The 26,656-nt window shown below is 42.4% G+C and overlaps 1 protein-coding gene across 1 annotated transcript in view; it reads right to left on the bottom strand.

The window, feature by feature from the left end:
• The window catches only part of LOC147750852 (protein NEDD1-like), a 590,100-nt gene that overhangs the window by 479,510 nt on the left and 83,934 nt on the right, over positions 1 to 26,656 (bottom strand). Inside the window, exon 2 of the mRNA XM_086937113.1 lies at positions 17,622 to 17,765. Coding sequence (XP_086793239.1) covers positions 17,622 to 17,757 — 136 coding nt within the window. The 5' untranslated portion in view covers positions 17,758 to 17,765. The remainder of the gene's footprint in view (positions 1 to 17,621; positions 17,766 to 26,656) is intronic.

Below are 26,656 nucleotides of genomic sequence, written 5' to 3'. Positions count from 1 at the left end.
GCCCAGCAGTACTCCTTAGAATTTCACTAATTTCAGTCAGGGCCGAGGTGTCATCAAAAATTGGGCCATAATAGAATTCCTCTGCTCTTGATGCAGTCACATGAGGGTTTCCCCCATGTTTGTGAGCTGTAGCGGCTGCTGCCCATCTCGTAGGGGATTCTGAAAATATGGTCTCTGGTTCTACTCGCATAATGACTATGCTCTGTGTCATAAATGCCATCCTACTCATTGCTAATACATAACATTTATTTATGGTGAGGGTATCACAGTATAACATTCTCTTATTCTCCACTGTCCATATCGCCTTCGTCCATTGCCCCATTTTGAATGCAACATCCATTCTACCCAAGCCCTAGGATGGGGAGTCTCATACCTGCTTAATAGTTACTGCCCACCTAACGCCTGTATCAATCTCCCTAATGCACCACTACTCACTCATGATCTAATATACTAGGTTGATGCTTCATGTTTCAGAATGAAAATAGTTTGTTGGTAGTTTGTCAAGTGACTCACAGGTGCTCTGTTGTGTGTGACGGAGCTGCTGACCGCAACACAGCACAGTGGGAGGAGCCGAGAACGAGCCGAGAACGCGGACTCAAGGCTGACGCTGCCCTCGCCAATCGCCTACACGAGTGCGCGCGCGCTCTTCCTGGACAATCGGAAGAACCAGGAGCAAGGAGCGAGGCATGAGGTGGAATACGCAGGGGCCGGCAGAAAAGCCCCCCAGGCTGCCACGGTTGGTATTGGTACCGAGTAACAGTACAGAGCAATGAGCCATTTGCCCTTGTCCACAAGGCAAAATCAATAAAGCAAACAAGGCTGGAGGTGAAAGCCTGTGGTTTAGCATGTAGTGCGTGGGGCAAGCTTGGGGCAAAATATTTGTGCCCGAGAAAGCTGAAGGAACACCTGGCACAGGTGTAATTAAATGACAATGTGGTGATAAAAAAGAAGGAAAGCGGATTAAATTAAATTGGTCAGTTCAGCCTGTTTACGCATAGCGGATGAGAGTGGACCAATAGCTGTGTTTAAATTAAGTTATATATAAAAATCCTAACCAAATTTTGTACTAATTTATAAGATATAGAAAACTGACACCTCCAATTACTTCTACAAGAAGGGTGGGGTTGTAGTAAACAGACGGCAGCAAAATACTCTGGTGGTAAGCATTTCAACTAAAGTTGGAAGCCAAAGACATTGTATGATGGCCCCAAAAAAGACTAAAAGCCATAAAGGTCTGAAAGAGTCGGATAGCTCCATTAAGGAAATTGTGCCTGAAACGGAGTCCCGGGTAGAGAGCATGGAATCACCTAACCGCGTGGCAAAAAGGTCTTCTAAAAGAAATAAAGATACAAGCGAAGGCACCCAAGGTGGATCAAAGGGAGGCACATACCTATTTAAATCAATTAAAGACTTTGTAGGAAAACATTAAGAAAAAAATTGCAAACCCCAGTAAGAACCCCGGATTTGAATAAAGAACTATTGTACGAACAAATGGATCTGGAGAACTGTGTAACCAGTTTAGATGTACCCTTTAGTAACCAACTGAACCAAAGCCCAATTGAGGTCACCCCGGAACCTAGACTATGCTCCTCACCTCGGATTTTCTCCCTGTCAGGTGGCTTGTGAAGGGATGTACTTAACCAACTCTAGAAGAGAACAGAGAAGTGACTCTGATCAGATTAGAATGTCTACGACCGCAAAGAGCAACATGAAACTCAAGGAGCAGAATTTATAGAAAATTCTGCGCGTAACAATACTTTGGGTATAGATATATCAGCAACAGCTTCGGTGTCAATGCTAGATATAATGTTAATGCTACAAAAACCTTGCAAGGGTTGTTGGAAGTGGCGATGTTAAATATTAGTATTCTAAAAACCCATGAAACACAATTTCAGAAGATTGTAGGGGAATTGCAAGGAATCAGAGGGCTGATGCCCACGATAGTGAGACCGGCTCAGAACCTGGACCTCCCATTGCAGGTAGAGTAGAGGGATTGTGAGCAGATGATTGACCATCAGGAGGTTTATACATTGAGATGCCCGATGTTGGTAAATAGATGGAAGGACCTATTGTGTTATAGGTGATATAACGTACAGAGAGTAAAGAGAAGAACAGCACCCCTAAAAAAATGAGCCGTGGGCAGTGAAAAAAAGGCTGGAAGGAATCTCAAACGTTGTGAAGAAAGGGAGTAAAGAAATGGTAATCCCCCAAGAAGATAGAGCTACAGTAAGAAATAGGAGGTCAACGAGGATCCCCAAAAATAGTGCAAGGATAGGGGAGGTAGTAACGGCGAAAAGAAAGGAGCAAACACAATTAGTGCCAACAAATAAAGGAGAGGTCAAGGTGGTTAATTCATGGAAATTACCCCAGGGGCAAATGAACATGAACAGAATATTAGACAGGGGAGAAGCCTCAGTAAAAAGAGGAAAGGAATGGGATGGAGGGGAAGCAACCTAGTACTTTTCCTGCAAAAGATGTGGATAATCTGTCGAAATAGAGAAAGGGAGAAAAAAAGGCAGAAGGTTATACCCCTAAACCATTCCCAACTTGTGTATTCCTGCTCTAAATGCCCTAGTCTGAGGGAGTTGGCATCAAAGGATTTAAAACAAGTAGGTTTCAGTAATAATAAGAATGGGAAAGAACTTACTAGGGTATTCTTGTACTCAAGTTTGGTAAAAAAAGCAATTGTGAGGGCGGAAAAAGAGATACCAAAGGAAGGGATAAGGTTGGTACCAGCTAGAGAAATAGAAAAGAGGATTAAGCACCACAGAGCCTTTTTAGCTTGTCATTCAGTCTTGGGAAGAAGGCAGATAAGTCTGATCTTAGGCAAGGAAGTGCAGGAGAAAATATGAGAATGTTAGTTGAGAACCATGAGACAGGTAACCCTTGGGGTGATTGGTCCATTAATGATAGTTGGCCAAGCGCCCCATATGGGCACAATTCCACTGACGACCATCTCAGCGATGTCAATTAGGGAGGAGGGGTGTCGCATAACATGAACCTGTTATCCTGAAATGTAAATGAGCTAGGAGGGGAGATAAAAGTAGAAAGTATAAAAACCCTAGCCCGAGGTGTTGAGATAATAGGTTTGCAGGAAACCTGGCTATGCGACAATACCCCAGTCTTTGAAGGTTTTGTGCAGCTACATAAGCCAGCAAGAAGAAAAAGATTTGGTCGCCCGGCTGGGGGCATTATGACTCTTGTCTCGACTAAGATATCGAAAAGGGTCATGATGGTAAATACGACATGAAAATGGTTACTGGTCAGTGATGTATCCCTGCTGGGCTCAGAACGGTTGTATGATCACATGATAATTATAAATGTCTACATTCAATGGGGAACAAACGAAGAATATGAAGTAGAAATGGGACGTTTTGAAAATGATCTAGTTACACTGTGTGAAAAATTTGAAAATTATACAATTGTAATGGGTGACTATAACTATAAACTGAACCCCTTGAGATATGACCGGTGGTTTAAAGACCTCTTGAGCTCAAATATTATATCCTCAGCGATGCTTCCAAATTGTACTATTTCTAAACAAGACGTGAAGTTGGGCACATTTTTGGGGCTAAAAGGATTGTTTTGCCTAAACGGCAGATGGGAAACAGACTGCACGGCAAAGCAGACCTTTAAGATAGGTTGTTCCTAACTTTGTCCGATTGATTATGTATTCATTCATGCATGGAATTTCGACCTTATCAAGGGGTTTCAGATAACTCCTTGTGATGGTAGTGACCACAATATTCTGCATTTAGTATTAACAAGGGGACCCCCAAGCTATAGAGAATTAGTTCTCCCTCAACAAGTAGAGTACCCTAAACGTCAGACAACAAGACTAACAGAGCAATATATTGAAAAGCTAGCTGGATTTCAATAGGCAGTGGGTTTGGGCGATGTTAGGACTAAGAAAGTGTCTTGGTTCAAGGAAAAGATAAAAGAAATGGCGCAGTGCCTTAAAGTAGAACTAAAAAGTGAGGAACCATGCACAATTGCTAAACAATCAATGCAAGGCAAACAGCCTAGCTGGTTTAACGGGGAGTGTTTAAGAAAAGAGAAATAAGAAGAGATGAAAGAAGTCTGAGGAAAAAACATGATCCAATAAGGCACAAAAACTAAGTAATGTGAGGAAGGAGTATAAAACGTTAGTTAGAAATTTGAAGAGGGCCTACAAAGAGAAATGCTGGGTAAACTTGCTGGAAATTATTGATTCTAAAAACTTGTGTAAATTCTGGAATTTGATAAAAGAAGCATCAGGACTGGCTAACATGGCTATGCCCTGTGTAGTAGAGGAAGCAGCATGGGAAGAATATCTAGGCGAGTTATACGGAACAAATGTTGAAGTGGCAGGTGGGTATATCCGTTCCTGGAGGGAGGCTATGGTAGATCTAAAACCTCTATTTACAACAGAAAAGGTAAATAAAATAATAAGAAACTTAACCCAAACCCGTGCCGCAGGACCTGATAATCTACCAGCAAATTATCATAAAATCCCAGCAAGATTGGTGGGCGGAATTTCTTTCCTGTATGTTTTTGGCAATATTGGAGTCAGGCCAGATCCCTGAAAAGTGGAGCAGAGCAGTCATCGGACCTATCCACAAGAAGGGAGACAGAAAAGCCCCCAAAAACTACAGACTTATTAACTTACTGGATATTTGGGAAAATTTATTTTCCAAAATAATTCTGGGCAGTCTGAAAGACTGGGGGGAACAGTGGTTGATCGTACCAGTAGAACAAGGAGGGTTTAAGAAGGGGCATTCCACGATCGATCACTGTTTTGCACTGTGGCTGTGGTGGGGAAGTCTGTGGAAAAGCAGGGGAAGCTATGTTGCTGCTTCGTAGACTTCCACGCGGCATTTGACCTAGTGGATAGGAAATGCCTTTAGGAGTCCTTAAGAAAATTCAATATCCCAGAGGGGCTCTTGGAAATTATCCAGGAGCTATACAAACATAACTGGGCGCAAGTCATCAAAGATACAGATGGAGCCTTGACACCTAAAATATTAAGAATGGAAAGAGGCAGGGATGTGTATTAGCCCCCTTATTGTTTGCAATATATCTGGCTGATCTCCCAGCCATCTTGGAAGTGAATAGAAGTGCCAGCCCTAAGATGAATGGGGAAACATCTTTCCTGCTTGCTGTATGCCGACGATTTGGTAATCTTCGACCAAACGGAGATTGGATTGCAAAGGAAGTTATCTGCCTTTAATGAATATTGCTTGGCTAAACGTCTGACTGTAAATATGGATAAAACTAAAATCCTATGTTTGGGAGGAAAATCCAGAATTTTAATTGGTATCTGGGTTCTATCAAATTAGAAATTGTGAATGAATATAGATACCTTGGTATTTGGTTCGAAAAGTCTTTAGAATGGGACATCCATCTGGTAGCCCAGAACTCCAAAGCCCAGACATCAGGATGCGGGCTAAGGAAATTTAGCATATCTACGGGGATATGTCACACAGACCATTATTGAAAGCCTATAAGGCAATGATACCCCCACAAGTGCAGTATGGGCCGAAGTCTTGTATTTGAGTGGGAAGAATAATTGGGTCATTGAGGAAGGGAAATGTCTAAAACCATTGATGTCACTACCTGGCTGCTCGATGATCCAGGCAATCCGATTGGAGCTAGGATTGACATCATGGAACATACAGGTACAAGTGGCCCTTTTAAGATTTTGAAAAAGATTGGGATCTGAGGAAGTTACAAAAGTGTCACAGTGGTGTAAAGAGGAGATCTTGCACAGTGATTTAAATTGGGCCAATGTGACCAGAAATAAACTGTGCGCAATGTGCAAAAACTTAAAAGTAAAATTGGACCAGGCGACACTGTCGGTTGAAGCTTCAAATGGGGAGCTTAGAACAGCAGGAAGAGAAGTATCCAGGCAAAATGACATGATATACCCGAGAAAGAAAGTATCAGTCCATTGTATGTTGAATAGCTGGAAGAATGACATGTGGTACCCTTATTTGGATACACTACCTAACGCTGGCTTAAGAGCTTAAGTGCTCAGATGGAGAATAGGAGTCAACTATAAGGTATCTCATGGAAATAGAAAAGCAGAAATGGTACAATCTGACGGTAAATGTCGCTGTGGATTAGGTACCAAGTGCGACAATTTACACATTTTATTAGACTGCCAAAAATTTGTGCCACAGCGGAAACTGTTTTTACGACCAATTTTTAAAAAATATGGTACAACTGAGCGCCTGCTAGCAATTAAACTGCTTACTGACATGCCAAACCTTGATATAGCAATTGCTATGGCAAAATATATGAATGCGATAAAAAGGACCCTGTTGGAACCAAATATGATTGGATAGAAGTTGGCATGTAAATAAAGTGGGACATGCTCAAGTAAATTATGATAAGGCTGTAACACTAGCTTTAAGTTATATCTCAAGACTGAGTATTTTTATAAGAAACTTGTAAGTTGTGGGAGGGAGGTAGGAATTGCCCTTTTAAGCTATTGCCTTTTAAAGTATCAGAAAATTGTTTTGTATATTTTTTAAACTATTTATTGTAATATGTTTTATGTTGTTTAGAGACCAATGGTCTAAATAAACGTACTTCTACTGACTGGGTGTGCTTCCAGGGTACTGGTGCAGAAAACCAGAAGTCAAATGAAAACGGTTATCTACAATTCCTCTGCTCTTGGTGCAGTCACATGAGGGTTTCCCCCATGTTTGAGAGCCGCAGCGGCTGCTGCCCATCTCGTAGAGAATTCTGAAAATATGGTCTCTGGTTCTACTCGCATAATAGCTATGCTCTGTGTCATAGATGCCATCCTACTCACCGCTAATACATAACATTTATTTATGGTGAGGGTATCATAGTACAAAATTCTCTTATTCTCCACTGTCCACATCGCCTTGGTCCATTAACCCATTTTGAATGTAACATCTATACTACCCAAGCCCTAGGATGGGGAGTCTCATACCTGCTTAATAGTTACTGCCCGCCTAACGCCTTTATCAATCTCCCTAATGCACCACTACTCACTCATGATCTAATATACTAGGTTGTTGATTCAGGTTTCAGAATGAAAATGGTTTGTTGGTAGGCAGTTATGTCATTTGTACACTATTTCAAGTTGCTGAAAGCCGATGCACTACCCAGGTTTGTTTGAATGCTGCCCAAAGATCTTTACCAAACTTATTGACTAAAAATTACCATTCAGCGTAGCTCAGCATTTAGGTCTTCACTGAATACAACAGGGTTTTTTCCCACTCAGTATGAACTCCCATCGAGAAGGATGCCTGTGTTAAAGGCTTCCTTGATGCGCTTACAATGCGTATTAAAATCACTGTGTTTGAATGTACTGCCCATCAATCTGCCCAATATAGTGTCTAGATAGAGGTAATGCTTTAGCTATCCGTACTGCTAAGAAAGCTGCTTGTATTCAAACTCTGATGTAGGACTGCATATTTCGCAAAGTTCTGAATCTCACATACCAACGCTTATACATTTGTCTGAATTGTGGGTTTGTGCTAATCTCTTTCCCAACCTCGCCCGACTGTACAAAGGTATTATGCACATCAGCAGATATGCTGTAATACATGCTGTAAGTACTCCTTTCTTTGCTCCATGTTTCCCTTTTGTTGACAAAGAGTATTGCTATTCTTGTGACACTTGCCAAACACATAACATTTGAAAAGGGATATAAATCACCCTGGCTGCCCACCCACTTCATGGGGCTCTTCAGTCACTTAAAGCATACATTATGTTCATGTTCTTATGTTTAAGTAATATTCTGTAAAATTTCAGGATGGGTTAAGACATCTACTTGGTCCCTTGCAGATGATATTACAATGGCAAATAGATAATCAGAGATGTCATAGCAGGGTTTGGTTACCCTCTTCGACTATCCAGTGACATGTGTTCAGTTGTATTTCCTCTATAGTTCTGCATATCACCTTTGGTTCTCAGGGAAAGTTTGTTTTTCTTGGTACAGTTTAAAGAATAAACTAGCAAAAACATGCTCTGAAACTGCCCTCAAGTGGCCTTGACATTTCAATCCATTTGAGTCACTCCAGCCCAGGAAACAAGCTCAATCCATATGAAATCGTTATGGGGTGGACCATGCTACTTTTTCACACCCTGAAGTGTCTCAAGTCTAACTTGACTCGCACCTAAATAATGTAGTTCTTCAAGACTGCAAACAACGTATTTGCTGTCTCAATGGTTTTCATTCACATGTCAGAGCTGCATCACCCGTTTGTCCAACAGAGACTTCTCACGATTGGTACCGGGCAACCAGATCTACCTGCCAGACAGTCAACAAAAATCTGGCCTCCAGCCCGTTTTGGCCTGGTCTCTTCCTGCTCATCACAATCAGTGCCATAATGTCTATGGAATACCAGCCTGGGTTCAAGCAAGCACGCAGGGCTACAGAGTCCAACCCTGCTTGCGCCTCTGCATCTGTGAACCAAGTTCACCTTTGCATCCTTCTCCAGGTACAAATGGAGACTTCTCACCAACCTAATAAGAAATCCTCATTGCCAACCCTACTCTATCAGGCCCATATCGGAATGCAGCCTCTCCTTCCCACCAACACCAACTCCGGCCGATGTAGTTAGAAGCCTCCCAGCTACGGTACCTTAGTGAGCCTGTTTGATCTTCTTTGATATGAGCCTTACCATCTGATGCATGGTGTGCTTCTATTTGGAAGGGCTGGGTAGCAGGTTTACCTTGCCTATGGCCCACCCTCAAAATCCTCTTTCTTCATTCAGTGAGAACACCTTCTTGAAACTTTCAGAGCAAAACCGAAAGAACCTTAAGCCTTCCTCCTGTTGGTTTTTCACCCAGTTGTCTATAAATGCTCAAGGGGGCTTGCCAATGGTCCCCATTCCCTAAAACCAAGAAATGTTGTGCATTTAACTGCACCTACAAGGGCAATTCCCAGAACTGTTTGAAAATGTTAGTATTCCCATACCATAATAATCAAATATTGCCACTTCCCAGATCAGACAAGTAGGCCTCTTACTATTTACCTTCCTGATATTGTCTACCGACACGTTTGTTAATTACAAAATGTAGTATTTATGTGGGCTACAGTGATTGTGACACGTTTCTTGAAGCAAAGGAGGACTCTGACCTTGAAGAGCATCATTTTGAATTTCCTTCAGGAGTCCTTTATTACCACTGGGGCTTCAGAACAAAACCAACTCTGGGTGTCTGTGGTAAGCGAGCCTACGTCTCGCTACCTAAGGACTGATTACATCATTTCAGCCATATAGCACATCCCTATCCGGATCCCGTATACAATGAGTACCTAAAACCTTTGGTTTCTTCACATCCTATTCTCTATGTATAGAATTGAACTAGCTATTCATGAAGTTCATGCTATGGCCAATGTCGCTAAAGTTAATATCTGATCACTTGGAAGTCCAGAGAACAATTCTCTTAGAAAACAGAACTCCTCTAGATTTTGCCTTGGCAACTAAATGTGGAGTTCTTGCCTTGTAGGATCTGAATGTTGCTCACTTACACCAAAACTTTCAATGAGTATACCTAATCAGATCATTCCCATCGATCATAGTGTTGACGAATGGCAGAAATTTAATGATGAATTTAATCTTGATGGGTTGTGTACTTGGCCCCGGTTGAAAGACATTTGGAAGGCTTGAGACAAACATTTATAGAAATAGTACTAGCTATCTTTGATGTAATTTTACTGCTTACATCCCAATACCAGTCTGTAAGTGGTCCATTCATCACCTAACCAAAATGAAGACTCTTCTACCTCCTTCCCGCTTACATTTCCTGAAAGCAATGATGGTGAGGATGAAACTTCTTAGTATGGCTCTTTCCAAGGTCTTTATGATGAAATGTCCCATGAAATAAGTAGACGTATGTAAATAGATTTTACCCAAGTTTTGCACAAATGACTCGGCCAAGGGAAGGGATGGCAAGAGTTTTTCTGATCTTCCTTAGCACTAATTGCTACTGTTAACCGTTGCATCAAGCTTTGCTGCATCCGACATATAAAGCCCCACTTTCATTCTTGGCAAAAGTAATCTAGAAATCTCACATAGCTTGCTGAGTGCCGAGAAGTTGAGGTTTTTGTGTCATTTTGAAGATTGAATGTGCTGGATTCTTTCACACCACTTGATCTCTATTGGAACACTGTTTTTAAAAACCTATAAATGTGGTAATGAACATATGCGTTTCAGCATTTTATCATCAGCGGGTGAAAGGGGGGGGGGAATCTTATCAGCCAACTCCGTGATCCATTGACTTTGGTTTTTCTTTTTAATTAACTTGCTCTGAAATCAAGTAGGCATGTGAACAGATCTTCATAAACAGACCTGAAACAGGTACCAGATCGTCAGAGTTCAGGGATGTCAAAATGACCTTTGGACCTTGTGCAGCGAAGGAGAATATTGTGTGACACGCAAGGTATCCTCAAGCATGCAGTCCCCAAGCACACCACATGTAATAATTCAGTCATACAGCATACACATGTCCAATAGAAGGATAGCAGTTAAGAAAGACTATTGAAATTTACTGAAATGGTCAGTAAATACCACCACCATTTCTACAAGTAAAAGGGATGCATCCCTGCAAATCAAAAAATCCTGGAACATCAGTCTCTCAAAAGCCTTCTATGTGCAGTAACAACAACCCTAGATTAGAGTTGGGGAATACACTCTGAGTGTACCTCTGCCCTGATCCAGCAGAGGCTAACACTCTGCAGGGGAGCCAATATAAGTATAGGTGGTGCATCACCATGTAGTCTTTTTTTTTTTAGCATATCCCTTTATTACATTTTGCATGCCTACAAATGCCTCCCCAACACTGGACCCCAATACCTCAACGAGAGAATCTCCTTCCACGTACTCAAGAGAAACCTCTGATCTGCCAACCTCGCCAAAACCCCGCGCATCCGCAGAGCTAGAAAAGGTGGAAGATACTGCTCCTACATTGCAGCCAAGATCTGGAACGAGCTCCCGCTCAACATCAGTCAAGTCCCCTCCCTGAACATCTTCAGGAAGACGCTCAAAACCAGGCTTTTCGACTGAACGGAGCTGCTTACCAACCACCTACCCCCAGTGCCTTGAGACCCTCACTGATGAGTAGCGCGCTTGATTGATTGATTGAGAACAACATACTGCATTGTATAAATATCAATCGTCAACCATAAGGTATAGACATATTGCGCAATCTTATCATGACACAAAGAAAGGCAGAACTCCTACTTATGCAATTTATGTGCTATAATGAGTCACCCAAGATACCTCAGAAACAAAGCCTCCAGATCCTCACTATTACAGTCACCCCTCTGGCTTCAAACAGGTTACTACTTCCAAGTGTACAAGGCACTCCACATCCAACAGGCATCCCCACATGGCATCCCCACCTCTCCTTCTGAGACTAGAAGGGTTCTAGCATTCCTTGATAAACATAGGTTCACCCCTCATCGTGGCATCCAGTGATATTCTGTATATACCTATAGGCATACCGCAATCTGGTTACGGTATCATTATATATATATATATTTATTTATTTTACCTACTGGCGGTCGCCAGTAGGTAGTTATAGTTAGGATTATTTTGTATAGGGAATTCGCAACATTCTATTGTGAATAACTTTGGCGCCGGTTGAGGAATCTGCCTGAAATTTGCCTCGCGCCGCTCCGCTCCTTCCCTGAAAGTTTGGGGGGGGGGGGGATTCGTCAAGCGGGGGCAGAGATAAAAGGGGGGTCCCAAAACGTGTTTTCCCCATGTTAATTTCCATAGGGCGGTTGAACTCACTTTTAGCCCGAACGGCTGAATGGATTTCCACCAAACTTGGCAAAATTGTAGGGACTGGTAGCCCGATGTGCCTTTGCTATGTCTCAAGATATGTGCTCCAGTGGATTTTGAGTAATTTAGGTTAAAAAAAATATATATATATCTATAAGCGCGCCCTGGTACGCGCACCGGGGCGCGTACCAGCGCGCTACGCAAGTTCGCGCGCGGAAAGCTGATTGGCTCTCGGGTGTCTGTCAACATTACAAACAGTCCGGAGCGGCCGCCATCTTGTGTCTCGGTAGGATCGAGACACAAGAGGTGGCAAAAACAAAGGGGGAAATGACCAAAAGGGGGCAGAGTAGACCCCCCCTGACCTCCTAGGTAATTTTTTTTTTCGATTTGCGCGGGGGGAGCGCCCGGTACGCGCACCGGGGAGTGTACCGGGGAGCATACCATAGGGAAAAAAATGACAGAGTTTTTAAAAAATGTAGCCTTTTTTTATAAATTGGAGGTAGTGCTAAAAAGAACTGTTTTTTTTCTTCTTTTTGTTGTTTTATAGTTTTTTCTTGTTTTTTTGAACATTTTGTACTTTTTTTGGCCTTGATGAACAATTTTATATTTTTTTGTTATTTTTATGGGGAGAAACAAAAACAGGGAATTGTAAACGGCTCAACTGGAGCAAAAAAAAATCTGGAAAAAATTACGTTTTTTTGGGGCAATTGTGGTTGTCACCAGCACGGTTGATGAGTTTTATGCTTTGCTCACCATAGGTAATTGTTTTACCACAAAATATACAACTGATTTTGTATTGTCCAAACTGGGGTTGTATGTTTGGGACCATCTCCCTTGTCTCTGGACCCAATGGAGTGGGTTGCTTACTTTTGGAGGTGCTGGGTGAAGATTGGGGAGGGTTTCTGGCCAGTTCTCTGACCTCTGCCGCAGCATAGTTGTTAGGGTGCCGGCGTTGCATGTGGCGAATCATGGTGTTATTGCCAAAAGAATACTTTTTGTTAGGGTTCCCCCTTGAAAGTTCAGTGCCACAGATTAGGCAAGTAACCCTTGGCGCATTTACTTTTTTGAGGTCCTTTGGGATTGAAAAAAACTTCCAGATAATGTGCTGCTTTGGCCTATATGGGATATTATCTTCTGGCAGGAACCTCCTCCTCTCCTCCTCTTCTTCATCTCCACCACTGTGGTGGTGTGGTGGTCCTCTTGGTGGTGGTGGTGGTGGTAGCTGAGATGCTCCTGCTGCTGCTGCTACTGAAGCCATTAGTAATAGCTCTGGAAACAGGTCTTCCTCACTTAAAGTACAAAGTGAGAATGAGGAAAAAAGGTGGGGGCTGTCATCATTAGAAAAAATAAACTGTCCTGAACCAATGAAAAGTGTTATTTGTAGGTCACATGACCCGACACACTTACGCTACGAGCCCCGTAGCACGATCGTATGCGCTCGAGTGCTTCCGGGTGCGCTTACGCCGTGCGTATCACGCGGAAGCAGCTACGCGATACGTCACAATGATGTTTTCGTTCGCGGCAATAGCGCTAACGGGACGCTCACCGGTACGCGCCCCGGGGCGCGCCGCAAGACTGCGCTTACCGGTGCGCTCACCGGGACGCGCACCGGGAGCACTCCAGGGCAAAAAAAAAAAAAAACACGAATATACATTAAAAAAATAGTATTACATAAATATACAATATAGGATTCATTATAAAAAATATTACATTTCATACCTATAGAAATTTGCTATTAAAAAACCTTTGAAATTCACTGAAAAAAACATAGGTTTGAGGCCCTATATATAGTTAGGAATTAGCATTTAAAAAACCTATGAAATTCACTGAAAAAACCATAGGTTTCACACCAGTTATAGTTAGGACTTAGCATCTAAAAAACCTATGAAATTCACTGAAAAAACTATAGGTTTCACACCAGTTATAGTTAGCTGGAAATTTTAATGACATAAAACCATTGAAATTCCCACGTTATAGTTAGTTGGACTCACTATAACTTGCACGCCTGCAATGCACTGCTGATGACGTCACATATTACATCACTCATGACATGGTCAGTGACATCACTGATGACACCATCCTTGCGACAGACTGACAGACCTCCTTTCAGTGTAATGTAACCCTTGAAACACATATTCAAAAATAGAAACTAACATTTTCAAAAAAATGGAGATACCCATACCAGTTACAACAACCAATTCAGTAATTCCACCATCTATATACACATCCACTCATTCAGCAACAGTTCTATATAGTCACTCATACATATACTCACTCATCATATGTAGTGATACACATATACATCCTGTTACACACAGACAGTCATCCAAAAGCTACTCACACATATACTCACACATGCAAATAAGCTATTGAACATCCATTTATTTGCATATACAACTATACACACACTAGCACATTACTTCTAAGGAAACTTACACATACTTACTCTTTTAAACAATCACTTATAGAAACACATACTTATTTAAACAGGAGCTCTTTCAATCTCTCACTCTCACATATACTCACTTATATACATCAATACTCACATATACTAGATTAAAACATATGTAGTTACTCATAAAGACACTAGTGAGGCAGGCATTCACTCACTCACTAACACACACATATACACACTCATCCACCCATACAGTCCTGCACATATGCTGTCTTCAAAACACATACAAACAGTGAGTCAGTCACCAACCCATGCAGCCACTTATACACAAAGTGAAACACTGATACATATATTTAAATATTTAAAAATTACTCGCTAATAAATGTATTCACTAAGATACACGTGAATATATATATATATATATATATATATATATATATATATATTCAATAGTCTATAGCGTCTCTCAGCATGTAGTTTACGGTGGACAGTCATCCGCCTTGGCTTGTACAGCCAGCAGGAGCGTGTTACATTCTGTAGTTGGTGTACCCTTATCTAACTGATGGTAACTACATTAATCCCTGCTTTACACCATTTCATCAACTCCAGAAGCCATTTTGCAACCTGTGGGGTCACAGTGGCCTTCCAGCTCATCACTATATTAGGTTTACCTAGTAGTAGGGAAGGTTGAGCAATCAAAATGTGTGTTTGGCTTTTTTGGGTCTTGGAAATCTACCCAATAGGAACCCTGCCAATGTTGTGGGAATTGGTCTGCCTGTCAAGTCTGTTAAGAGAGCAGTCTTTAGTCTTCCAGTAAATTTGTATCTGAGGGCAGTCCCATACCATGTGAAAACAGTCTGCCTCCCACCTGGCAGTGAAGGTAAGTCGCCAGGAGTCCCAGGTACATTTTAGTCAGTCGGGCAGGAGACAGGTATGTGCAGTGGAGGTATACTTAAAATGGGGGATCCCATTCACTACCTTTGTTTACTCTAATATCTTTCCCCATTCTTTGGTGGAAATATCTTCACCCATCTTCTGTGCCCATTTAGATTTCCGTGCCTCTGTAGGGGTATTTAACACCAGGACCAGTGCCCTATGAATACATGCTACCGCCGTACTGTTCACCTCGCGTGTTAATAGTGTGGACCATGCCTCTGCTCGTCCCGGCTCCTGCATTCCCAGCCCCCACATCAGCTATTGCTGACCTTAGTGCACCATATACGAGAAACTGCCCTCTTTGTATCCAGTAATCTGCCATCAGAGTCGCAAAAGTTAGTAGCTCCCCATCGCTGTACAGGTCTCCGATAGCAATGGTTCTGGACGAAATCCAGTTGTACAGTTTGTGCTTAGCTACTACTGTGAGCATGGCTATCACCGCCCGATTGGAAGTTCAGGGGAGTATGGGATCCCTATGCTTGCTTTTTAAGTGTATGTGTCCCAGCATTCTTTTGTTGCTTGTAGCATCCATGTGTATGGGATGTTCGGGTTGATTCTCTGGTACAGGATTCACAGCAAGTCTCCATTGTTTACCAAACCTACCAGATCCTGCCTTACAAGGTCCAAATTAATTAATAATTATTTGAATTAATAACAAATTAATTGCCAGTCATCCTGCTAGCCATACCAGTTGAGCTACAAGATAAAACATTTCAAGGTTGGGGGCGCCCATGCATCCAAATCCAAGGGGTTCATAGCTTTTCTATGGAGAGCCTACGTCTTTGGGTCCCCCATTTGAAGTTCAGAGAATATAGACCTTAGTTCTCTCAAGAATCATTTTGGGAGGGTAAGGGGAATTGAGAAGGATATTGAAAACCCTTTTATTGCCATTCCTGTTAGGATTGGGTGCATTATAGGCGAGGATCTTGTTTGTTTATAATATTGTGAGTGGGGGCGGCCTCACTTTTCTCTCCCCCTGTGATCCTATTGTGTTGAAAAGTAAGGGTGAGGGCCAGAAATAAATACAACAATCTAGGGAGAACAATCATCTTCAACATAGCCACCCACCCCAAAGGAGGCAGTGTAAGGCAATACCCGAAAGGCATCGATTCCCTGATGCGTGCAACATTTGTATCTAAGTTGCCTCCCTTTAAATCCTGGTATGTACAGTACAGTAGATCGGCACTCCTAGATATTTAAACATTATAGGGTCCCAAGCAAAGGACGGTGCGGCCACAACATGAACAAAAATGCCATCCCAATTTACCGGTAGACCGGATACCTTCCCGAATTACTCAAGCAATCATCCCAGGGTGGGCAGAGTGGCTTCTGGATCCCTAAAGAACAAAAGGGCATTGCCCACGTTCCAAGGCACTGCATGGTATCTGTTCCCAACTTTGATACCCCAATCTGGACCTTTATCACACAAAAGACACGCAAGTGTTTCTAGTGCCAGTACGAAGATAATAGGGCATATAGGACATCCCTGCAGGGTGGTCCTATGCAACTGCCAATTAGCAGAGTAAACATTTCCAATGCTTATCCTCGCCATGAGCCTAGTGTACAGCAATGGTATCCATTTCAGAATGTTTCCTTTAACCCCCAGGTGCTTAAGCACCGCAAACTGACAGGGCCACAGGAGGATATCATCACCCTGTAGTCTTAAAATGGAAATTCACTTTACTGTAAACAGGCAGACCGTGCAAGATGCACAGCAGACTATTAATAAGGGGTGGTCATCCCAATTGCCTACCATTCAAACAGAACAACATTCACAACAGTACGACGAGCACTCCATTTAAAGAGGTTTAGATCCAGATATCTAGGTGTTAAACCAAGGTGATCAATTGAGAATCACTGGAGCATTCGAAAGAGACGATAATTTGGCCAGGGAGAAATTTCCATTAGGTCTGTGTAATCTCACATCATTTTGGTATTTTTGTGCCACCTCTGTTATACGAGATTCCCAAAATCAAAGGCCACATTGCATAATTATGTGCTGTACATGGCAAACATTTAGCATGAGCGCACTGGACTAAACAAACAACTAGATTGCGAGCGGCTGCTCTTGTGGTGTGAAATGAATCCTCCCTTCCAAAATTGACACAAGGATACAATGGGAGCTAAAATATATCACAAAAAAACAGTTTTTTGCATTTCATGTACTTATGCGTAACGTTTCGGAAACTCCGGAAAACGTCCTCCAACCATGGACAATACACTCCTTATTTCTTCAAAGGAAGACCGGAATGAGAAAGAAAACCTTTCACATGAACATGATTTAATTTTTCTCACGCAATGTTTTCAGTGATTTACTCATACTTAACAGAGTTCTGAAAGAAGTAACTGGAGATGAAGCGACTCGAGTAGGAATTATGATTAACTAATGAAATAAAACCGGTTATGTTGGTCATGCAGGAAAATGATATGGCGAAAAAGGAAAAATTTGACGAGCATAATCTGACAATAATCTGGGAATATTTTAATTATTGAAACATTCAAATAATTAGCGATTTCAAAATAGTCTCTGTAAAGGATACTGTCAATGCTCCAACTCAGAGATGCAATTCCACTAGGGGAAATGTGTGGATTAAAGTGCTCTACCACCTCCATCGAAGCAGAATCCCATATTTTAATATCTTCACCAGCAGTCGCGAATCCGAGGAAATCCTGCATAACTGGACCTAGTAAAGAAGTCATACATTTTTAGAAAACAGTCTAAATCTTGTAGTTATTTAGATATATATAAACGATCAGATAATTTATTAAAGGACCTCCATTTAGGAAAAGTTATTAGATTTATTATGATGATTTAGTTCATCCACCATTTAAAATGGATTCAAATTCACAGAAGTTGTGAACCAGCATTATATTTCATTTCACTTCAGAGGTCAGACTACTGTTACATTCTCCAATGACGGTCTTACAAAATAGAATTAGATATTACAACTGTCTATATCATTTTACGGTGATCAAGTCAGCATAGTTATTTATAATTCACTTTGGATTGTTAATTTCGAAATCATGTTTTGGCCATATGCATGCTTTTCTCCCCGTTTGTTTTATATGTCATGATGTTATGTATGTATTGTTCTTCTATTGTGTTAGGTTTTTGTAGCTGTATATGATTATGTCCATGATGTATGTGTTTGAATTATTTGCTAATTAGTCAGATCTCTGTATCAATCAGAGTACTTGTAAAGCGCGCTACTTACCCATGAGGGTCTCAAGGCGCTGAGGGGAGGGGGTGCCGCTATTACTCGAAGAGCCAGGTCTTGAGGAGTCTTCTGAAGGCGAGTAGTCTTGGGTCTGCCGTAGGTGGGTAGGGACGGTGTTCCAGGTCTTGGCGAGGTAGGAGAAGGATCTGCCGCCGGAGGTTGCTCGTTGGATGCGGGGCACAGGGGCGAGGGCGAGACTGGCGGATCGGAGCTGGCGGGTGGGGGTGTAGAAGCGGAGTCTGCTGTTCAGGTAGGCTGGTCCGGCGTTGTGGAGGGCTTTGTGTGCGTGGGTGAGGAGCTTGAAGGTGATCTCCTTGTCGACGGGGAGCCAGTGTAGGACTCTCAGGTGGGGGGTGATGTGGCTGCAGCGGGGGACGTTGATGATCAGTCGGGTGGAGGCGTTTTGGATGCGTTGTAGTCGTCGTCGGTGTTTGGCTGGGATTCCTGCGTAGAGTGTGTTGCCGTAGTCCATTCTGCTGCTGACGTGGGCCGTGTCACCGTTCTTCTTGTTTCGGTAGGGATCCACTTGTAGATCCTGCGGAGCATGCAGAGGGTGTTATAGCAGGAGGAGGAGACGGCGTTGACCTGTTTAGACATGGAGAGGGAGGAGTCGAGGATGAATCCTAGGTTGCGTGCATGGTCGGTGGGTGTTGGTGCTGTTCCCAGTGTGGTCGGCCACCAGGAGTCGTCCCAGGCTGAGGGGGTGGGTCCAAGGATGAGTCCCTCCGTCTTGTCCTCAGAGTTTAGCTTCAGACGGCTGTTGCTCATTCAGTCGGCGACGGCCTTCATTCCCTCGTGGAGGTTGGTTTTGGTGGTGTGTGGGTCCTTGGTGAGGGAGCGGATGAGCTGGGTGTCGTTGGCGTAGGAGATTATGTTGAGGTGGTGTTGGTGGGCCACTTGTGCGAGGGGGGCAATGTAGAAGTTGAACAGCGTCGGGCTGAGGGATGAGCCCTGAGGGACGCCGCAGATGATGTCGATGGCTTCAGATCGGAAGGGCAGGAGACGGATGCTCTGGGTTCTGCCGGAGAGGAAGGACGTGGTCCAGTCAAGGGCCTTCTCTTGGATTCCGGCTTCTAGCAGGCGTGTCTTTGGAGTGCAATGGCAGACCGTGTCGAAGGCGGCTCACAGGTCTAGAAGGATGAGGGCTGATATTTCGCCGTTGTCTAGTTGGCGCCTGATGTCGTCTGTGGCGGCGATGAGGGCTGTCTCGTTGCTGTGGTTTCGTCTGAACCCGGACTGGTCCAAGATGTTGTTGTCTTCCAGGTGGCGGGCCAGTTGCATGTTGACGATTTTCTCTATGACCTTCGCCGGGAACGGGAGCAGGGAGATGGGCCGGAAGTTCATGAGTTCCTTGGGGTCCACCTTGGGCTTCTTGAGGAGGGCGTTGATTTTGGCGTGTTTCCAGCTTTCTGGGAATGTCGCTGTTATGAAGGAGATGTTGATGACCTTCGGTAGTTGGGGTGCGATGGCTCCATCTGCTTTGTTTAATACGTGGCATGGGCACGGTTCTGACAGAGATCCTGAGTGGATGGAGTTCATGACCTTGCGTGTCTCGTCCTCGTTGACTTTTTTACCAGAAGGACAGGCGGTTGGCGCTGGTGGTGTTCACAGGGGAGGTGGGGTCTGGCGTAGTCAGGCGGTCATGGTGTTGAAGCTGTCATGGATGTCAGCGATCTTGCGGTGGAAGAAGATGGCCAGTGAGTTGCACAGTTCTTGTGAGGGCGGTACGTCGTTGGCGCTGGGGTTGGAGAGTTCCTTTACGATGCTGAAGAGCTCTTTGCCGTCATGTGCATTGTTATCCAGCCTGTCTTTGAAGGAGGAACCAAAGAGAAGGGTTTTAGTGTAAAGGGAATAGTTGCGCTCTGCGGGATAAGCGGTAGTCAAGTATACATGGGACAAAGTACTATGGTGCTAACAGGAAAGGGGTGACCCTACTAACCCCTCACAAGTCTTTGGAACTCCAAACCCATTTCTTGAAAACAAAAGACCTGTGCACACATAAATCATTAATACTGTCTGTACATATCATATACACATAGAAAAAAGAGAGTTAGACACAAATTATTCTTGTTTCATTTGATGCAAGGTTTGCATAACGACCAGCCAGCTAACACGTGTTTCGTCAAAGCACATTCCAGTTTGATTCTTCAGGGCTGGAATTAGAACAAAAGGAGCTTACTCAGTACAAAACAATTACATCAAGAAATGCCAAACTATTGTAGAAAAGCATCATCTGCAGGGTGGTACCATGCAGAAAAAGGAAAACCATGGAAACAGAGCAAAGTTTCCTTGAGTATTTGTGGTACCAGTTTAGAGGGAGATACAATGGTGCCAAAGATGTCAGAGTGCAACAACCATTGTGACATGCTCCAAACTCTTGTGCGTGGTTCATGCACATCAAAATCAAACAAGAATTATAAGTGTTTAGATGAGACTTTTTTTATATAAAAGACATTTTATTAGAGTATTCCAGAGAAGACCCGTGCAAAATAAAAGTGTGACTCAAAACAGATGTCCTCATGCACCTACACCCCAGTGCTGCCATAAGAATTAAATACATGATATGGTGTGTCAAAAAAGAGATAGAAACACAGCACCGTCACATATCTCGTCGTGATAGACGGATTACGTGTTCTAAAGATAAATTGAAATGCAAAAAAAGGAGGAGGGGCATATGTTGAAAACAAAGTACTCCTATGGAAGGGCGCTCAGGAAAAGGAAAAAATAAAAGAAGAAAAGTGGATTGATCCAAAGAGAGCTTACCCCCTTGCCAGTGATAATCCAACCCGGGAAGGGTCTGAAAAAGCAGGTCACAAACCATGTGAGGAATCAGGAAAATACACTGCTGGGAAAATTAAAGTATAATCACAAAAGGGGCACAGACATGAACAGTGAAAAACCCGACAGGCCGACAGGACATACCTACAATGTGTGTGAACAAACAATGTATCCAAGTGACACAAAACCTCATGGATTGGTAAATCCAGCCAAATAATTTGACGCGCAATAAATCATTGTTATGGTGCAAAGAAAAATAAATATGGGAAAACCTATACGGAAAGAAGTACTAGCTGACAAAAAGAGGGAGGTGGTGTTAATGGGGGGACAAGTGGAAAATGCAAAAAGCGGAAAAAAAGGGGGAGGGTATTGTTGTTACATCCGCTATGTTTCTACATACATTGATAAGAAGTATTGTATGCACGTAGATGGAGCCGATAAGGGGTCAAGGAGGACGAGTAAGTCCTTCGAGGAGATCTGCGCAAGAAAGGCAGAAACCCATGTCACAGAACATATGCCAAACTCCCGGTAAAGGAGCACCCAAGTGCTCAGAAAATAATGAAGACTTACGGTTGTATTACAAGTAATAATTATATGGCCTCCAGTAAAGCGAAATGTGATCAGAACACTGTAATAAAAGAAAACCGAATACGGTTTAAATGAGAGTTCCGCAATCATAGTAAGGCACAATATATACTTGGGTATTCCTGCAAAAAGAGACAAACTATTTGGGCGCAAAGTAACGTATTTACTGAACAGCAAAAAAGACCCCACGTTTCGGCTGCATGTGCAAGGTTACCGGCGTCTGAAGTAATGGACTCCCGGGAACGCGGTGATCTACATGTACATAGAAAAAGACTAGACAGCGTTGGCATATCCGGCGATTAACCGAAGTGTAGATTCCAAGGTATCACAAGAAATGGATCAAACTTGCGATCCAAATATCAAAGGCCAGGGTGGGGTGAAAAAACTAAGGATTAGGTATAATGGAGGGCCATACTATGGCTGGTGTAAGTCACACCAACAATAATCGTAAAGCGGCATGTCTCAAAAGGATGTACTCTTCATTCTAAGGCAATTAAAAAAACATACTCTAATAAGTATAAATAAGTCACGTAACCCACACTAGGATTGTGCCGAAAATACGGACACAATCGTCCCATTTTATTGGCAGTATTAGTTCTGCACTGTGAATGTAATATACTAACTGTAATAGACAGAATATGAATAAAAATTCTTGTGAATAGCAACGGACGGCACAATTAACGAAGTTCAAAGTACGAAAACCGGACATAAAAGAGAAGTACAATGTTCATAATGTCCTGTGGTAAAATAGAAAAAGAGAAAAGGAAAAAGAAAGGGAAAAACACCTTTAGTACTCAGTAAGGACTGAGAGGTGGAGTATAGCACTATTGAGTAGCCAAAGTACCAACTCTCCATTGATATATTAAGAGCTCAAGATCTTTTTCTATACAGTTTCGCCAAAACCAATAGGAAACACAAACACCCAAAATCTACAGAGAGTCTAAGTGCTGTGCTGGTTAGATGCCAGAACCAATATTGTAAGTGTGTGGTAAGATAAAAAGACAGTAGAGCTTGTGGCTTTCACAAATTACATTACATTTGATCAATCTAAAACATTTTTTTCTTAATGGAATTATATCGAAACAGCCTCCAAATTCGGTCAAGCTTGACTAAGGTTAATTTAAAAGAGATATTCTAAGTAAATTCCGAATAAGTTGCTGCCAATTGTCCGTTGATGTTACCTAGTCAAACAATTATTGAAGACCAAGAGTGGCCACATATTTTAGTTCTAATAAACATCTTATTACTTATTCATACTTAAGGTACATAGCTAAACACATATTATTGTCGCGCAACATAACTTGTTACCTATTAATAACCCAAAGTACGTAACGGAGTTCAGGCATCATTTCAGAAATTGCAAATTAATGTGAGGTGAAATCATTTGTCACCTAGGAAATATTGCATTTCCGAATCACAGTTTAGCCCGTGTTGCACTGATTGTAAACGCATGATCCACATTGCTTCGGATCTGCGCAAACGAAGTTCCCTGTTTCCCCCTCTTTGGTGTTGTTCTATTGTTTCGATCCCAAAGAAGGTGAACTCTTTGTGTAAACCTTGTGCAGTACAGAGGGCTGCATGTGTGGCCACCGGATATCTGGTATCGCCCTGTTTAGGTGCCCTCACGTGTTCTGTAATTCTCTCCTTCAATGGTCTTATTTTACTGCCTACGTACTTTTCCCCACATTTGCATGCAATAACATAAACAACAAATCTAGTAGTACAATTGATGTTGCTCCTGATTGCAAATATCTGATTGTTGGGACCAGTGAAAGTTTTGACCTTATGTTGTGCCCATTTGCACATCCCACAAAAACCACATTTAGAATGAGGAGTTAACCATGTGTTTGGACGTTCTGCTGTCGGTAAGTTCGGACCTAATCTGGAGCGTAATGTTCTGCCCCGTCTGAACGTTATTAATGGTCGATCTGGAATACTCTGGGCTAAGGTGCTGTCTGCTAGAAGTACGGCTGAAAGTTTAGTCATACTCCTTCTTAGCAATTGATTCAAACCATTGTATTCCGTGATCATACGAACAGTGTTGTCCCCTGCTGAGGGTTTGGGTTTTGTTGTTAGAGTGTCTTCTCTTTTTACTTTTGCAATTCTCTTGGATGCCTTGTTTAGGATATTTTTGTTGTAGCCTCTGCTGTGGGACCTCTGTTCCATGTCCTTAACACAGTTTTGAAATTCTACGTCCTCACTGCAATTACGTCTGGCCCTCAAGTTTTCACCATATGGGATAGAATTAATTTGGTGCACAGGATGACTACTCTCAGCATGAAGGGCAGATTTGCAGGAGGTACTCTTACGAAAATGATGGCTGTTAAGTTTCCCATTTTTGATTTACAGTTCTATATCAAGAAAGCTGACACTGGAGGCACTGTACTCCATAGTAAACTGCATATCATAATCATTGGAGTCCAGATAGTCACCGAATTGTTGTAGTTTGCTCTCAGTACCTGACTACACCAACAGACAATCATCGATGTATCTGCCCCAGTAGATTATATGGTTAATCCAAGTGGCACCCTCCTTGCCCCAAATACAGTCCATCCCCAGGCAGCCCATGAACAGGTTAGCAAAGGAGGGTGAAAACTTAGAAGCCATGGCCACACCTTTTGTTTGTCTGAACCACTTGTTGTTAAAAATGAAGAAGTTGTTCTCTAGTATAAGTTTCATCATACCAATTAACATTTCATTATGCAGCCACTGGGAGGCTGGTCTATTGCTGAGTAAACGTGTAAGTGCCTGTATTCCCTTTTCTGGTTGTATGCTGGTGTATAAGGCCACTACATCAAGTGTTGCTAATAGTAAGTCAGGTTGCCATTGTAAATCAGTGAGGATCCCTAGAATATGTTTGGAATCTTGGATGTAACTTGCCAAAGTACGTACCAGAGGACCCAGGAAAATATCAACATATTCCAATAATTTTTCTGTGGGCCCACCGATTCCCGATACAATTGGCCTTCCTGGGGGAAATGGTTGATGTTTGTGCACTTTTGGTAAAGTATCAAGAACAGGGTAGTTGGGTCTAAAAACCCTAAAGTATGCCAGCTCATCTTCATCCAGAAGACCCTGGGTGTGCCAAATGAGCAGCTGTTGATTAATCAAAGTACTGAGGGGCCCTATGGGATTATAATTGACCTCCTCATCACATGTCTTGTCATTCAATTGGGACATGATCTCTTGTTAAAGTCCTGCCTGTTCATGATGACCACATTGCCACCCTTGTATGCTTCCCTGATCAAGATGGTGTGATCCTCTCCTAGTTCTTTAAGTGCTTGTCTTTCTCTGGAGTCTAAGTTATAACGTTGGTATCTATTGTGTTTTCTCTTATCTCTGTAGTCATATTCATCTAGATCTTCCAAAACTCGTTTATAGAAATTATCAATGGCATTGCCACCTGGTAAGGTAGGAGTCCACTTAGATTTGTTTTTTAGGCCACTGGACATGGAGAGATCTGTATCGATGCCCAGTTCTTCTAAGAGTTGTGTCATAGTGTAAGGGGATTCCTCAACCTCTGAGATGGATAAAAGTAGTCTAGTGGCTTGAATATCCTGAATTGAAGGAACATCAGACACATGACCCAAAGTTGTACTGCAACTCCTTTTATTAGAAGCGGGATTACACAAAAAGTGTTTCTTAAGTTTCAAAGTACGTATAAATGTATACAAGTCCACTTTGAGTTTACAAATGTCTCCTGTCTCATAGGGATTAAAGCGGAGACCCCTGCTTAAAAAGGAAATCATATCTGGGGTCAGTATCTTGGAAGAATAATTGAACACCTGTACATCATTCTCTTGAGTCATTGTTTGTTCCCACCCTTGTCCGACCTCAATTTCTTTTTTTACTCTTCGTTTTCCACTCCTTTTGCCTCTACGGGTTTTCCTGTTGCTGTTGTGCGTGTACCCTGTAGTCTGTTGCCTCTGCGTACTGTCCGTACCTCCCGTAAAAATGCAGAGACAGTCTGGCCACTACCCAGATTACTGTCTGGCTCACTGTCGCTAGATTGTGGTGCACTAATTGAGGTTGAACTAGAGGAAATTGAGATACTGTCAGTTTAATAGAAGCTTTGGGCATGGAATTAGTTTGAATTACTGAGTCATATTTTCTGGCATAAGTAAAGATCCTTCCGGTTTTATAATCAATTTCATTTCTTTTCAATTGTCTAAGTTTCCGTTCTTTAATCTCCTTCTGGTGGAAGGACAATACATCATTGAGAATGGAATAGTTCTTTTTTGGTGGCTTCTTTTAAATGTAGATCTTTAATCTCACCTTCCAGTATGCCAATCTCAGTTTGTAATTTGCTCACCTTCCTATCAGCACTCTCAATTAAGATATCCATAAGTGTGAAGGAATTTACATTAAGGGAATCTTCCCACTTAGTGAGAAAATCATCATCCAGTTCATCGTATGTAGGCAGTATTTGTGCCCATAGGCCTCTAGGTATCCTTTTAAGTCGGAGATATTGTTTTAATGTTGTGCCATCCCACCACCTGACATTTTCGGGTTTTTTCAGCCTTTCAAGTTTCAGAAACTTTGCTCTTAGACCCACAGTACGAGTTTGATTCCCACTGGTGGACGGGGTGATACTATCTGTACCTGCTGTGAGGTTACCAAAAAGCTCATCAGCTTCCTTGTCTCTATCCATTTTGCACTCTAAAACAAGTTTGCCAAAATATATCTCGTACTATACCGCTTCGGCTGCAGTCCCCTTTTTTTCTCTGATTAGTGGAACCAAAGAGAAGGGTTTTAGTGTAAAGGGAACAGTTGCGCTCTGCGGGATAAGCGGTAGTCAAGTAGACATAGGACAAAGTACTATGTTGCTAACAGGAAAGGGGTGACCCTACTAACCCCTCACAAGTGTTTGGAACTCCAAACCCATTTCTTGAAAACAAAAGACCTGTGCACACATAAATCATTAATACGGTCTGTACATATCATATACACATAGAAAAAAGAGAGTTCACCACAAATTATTCTTGTTTCATTTA

Source organism: Lissotriton vulgaris, chromosome 1_1 (genome assembly GCF_964263255.1).
Source record: "Lissotriton vulgaris chromosome 1_1, aLisVul1.2, whole genome shotgun sequence".
Taxonomy (NCBI): domain Eukaryota; kingdom Metazoa; phylum Chordata; class Amphibia; order Caudata; family Salamandridae; genus Lissotriton; species Lissotriton vulgaris.
Note: the sequence above shows the minus strand (reverse complement) of the source record. Positions and strands in the feature narration are given on the sequence as shown.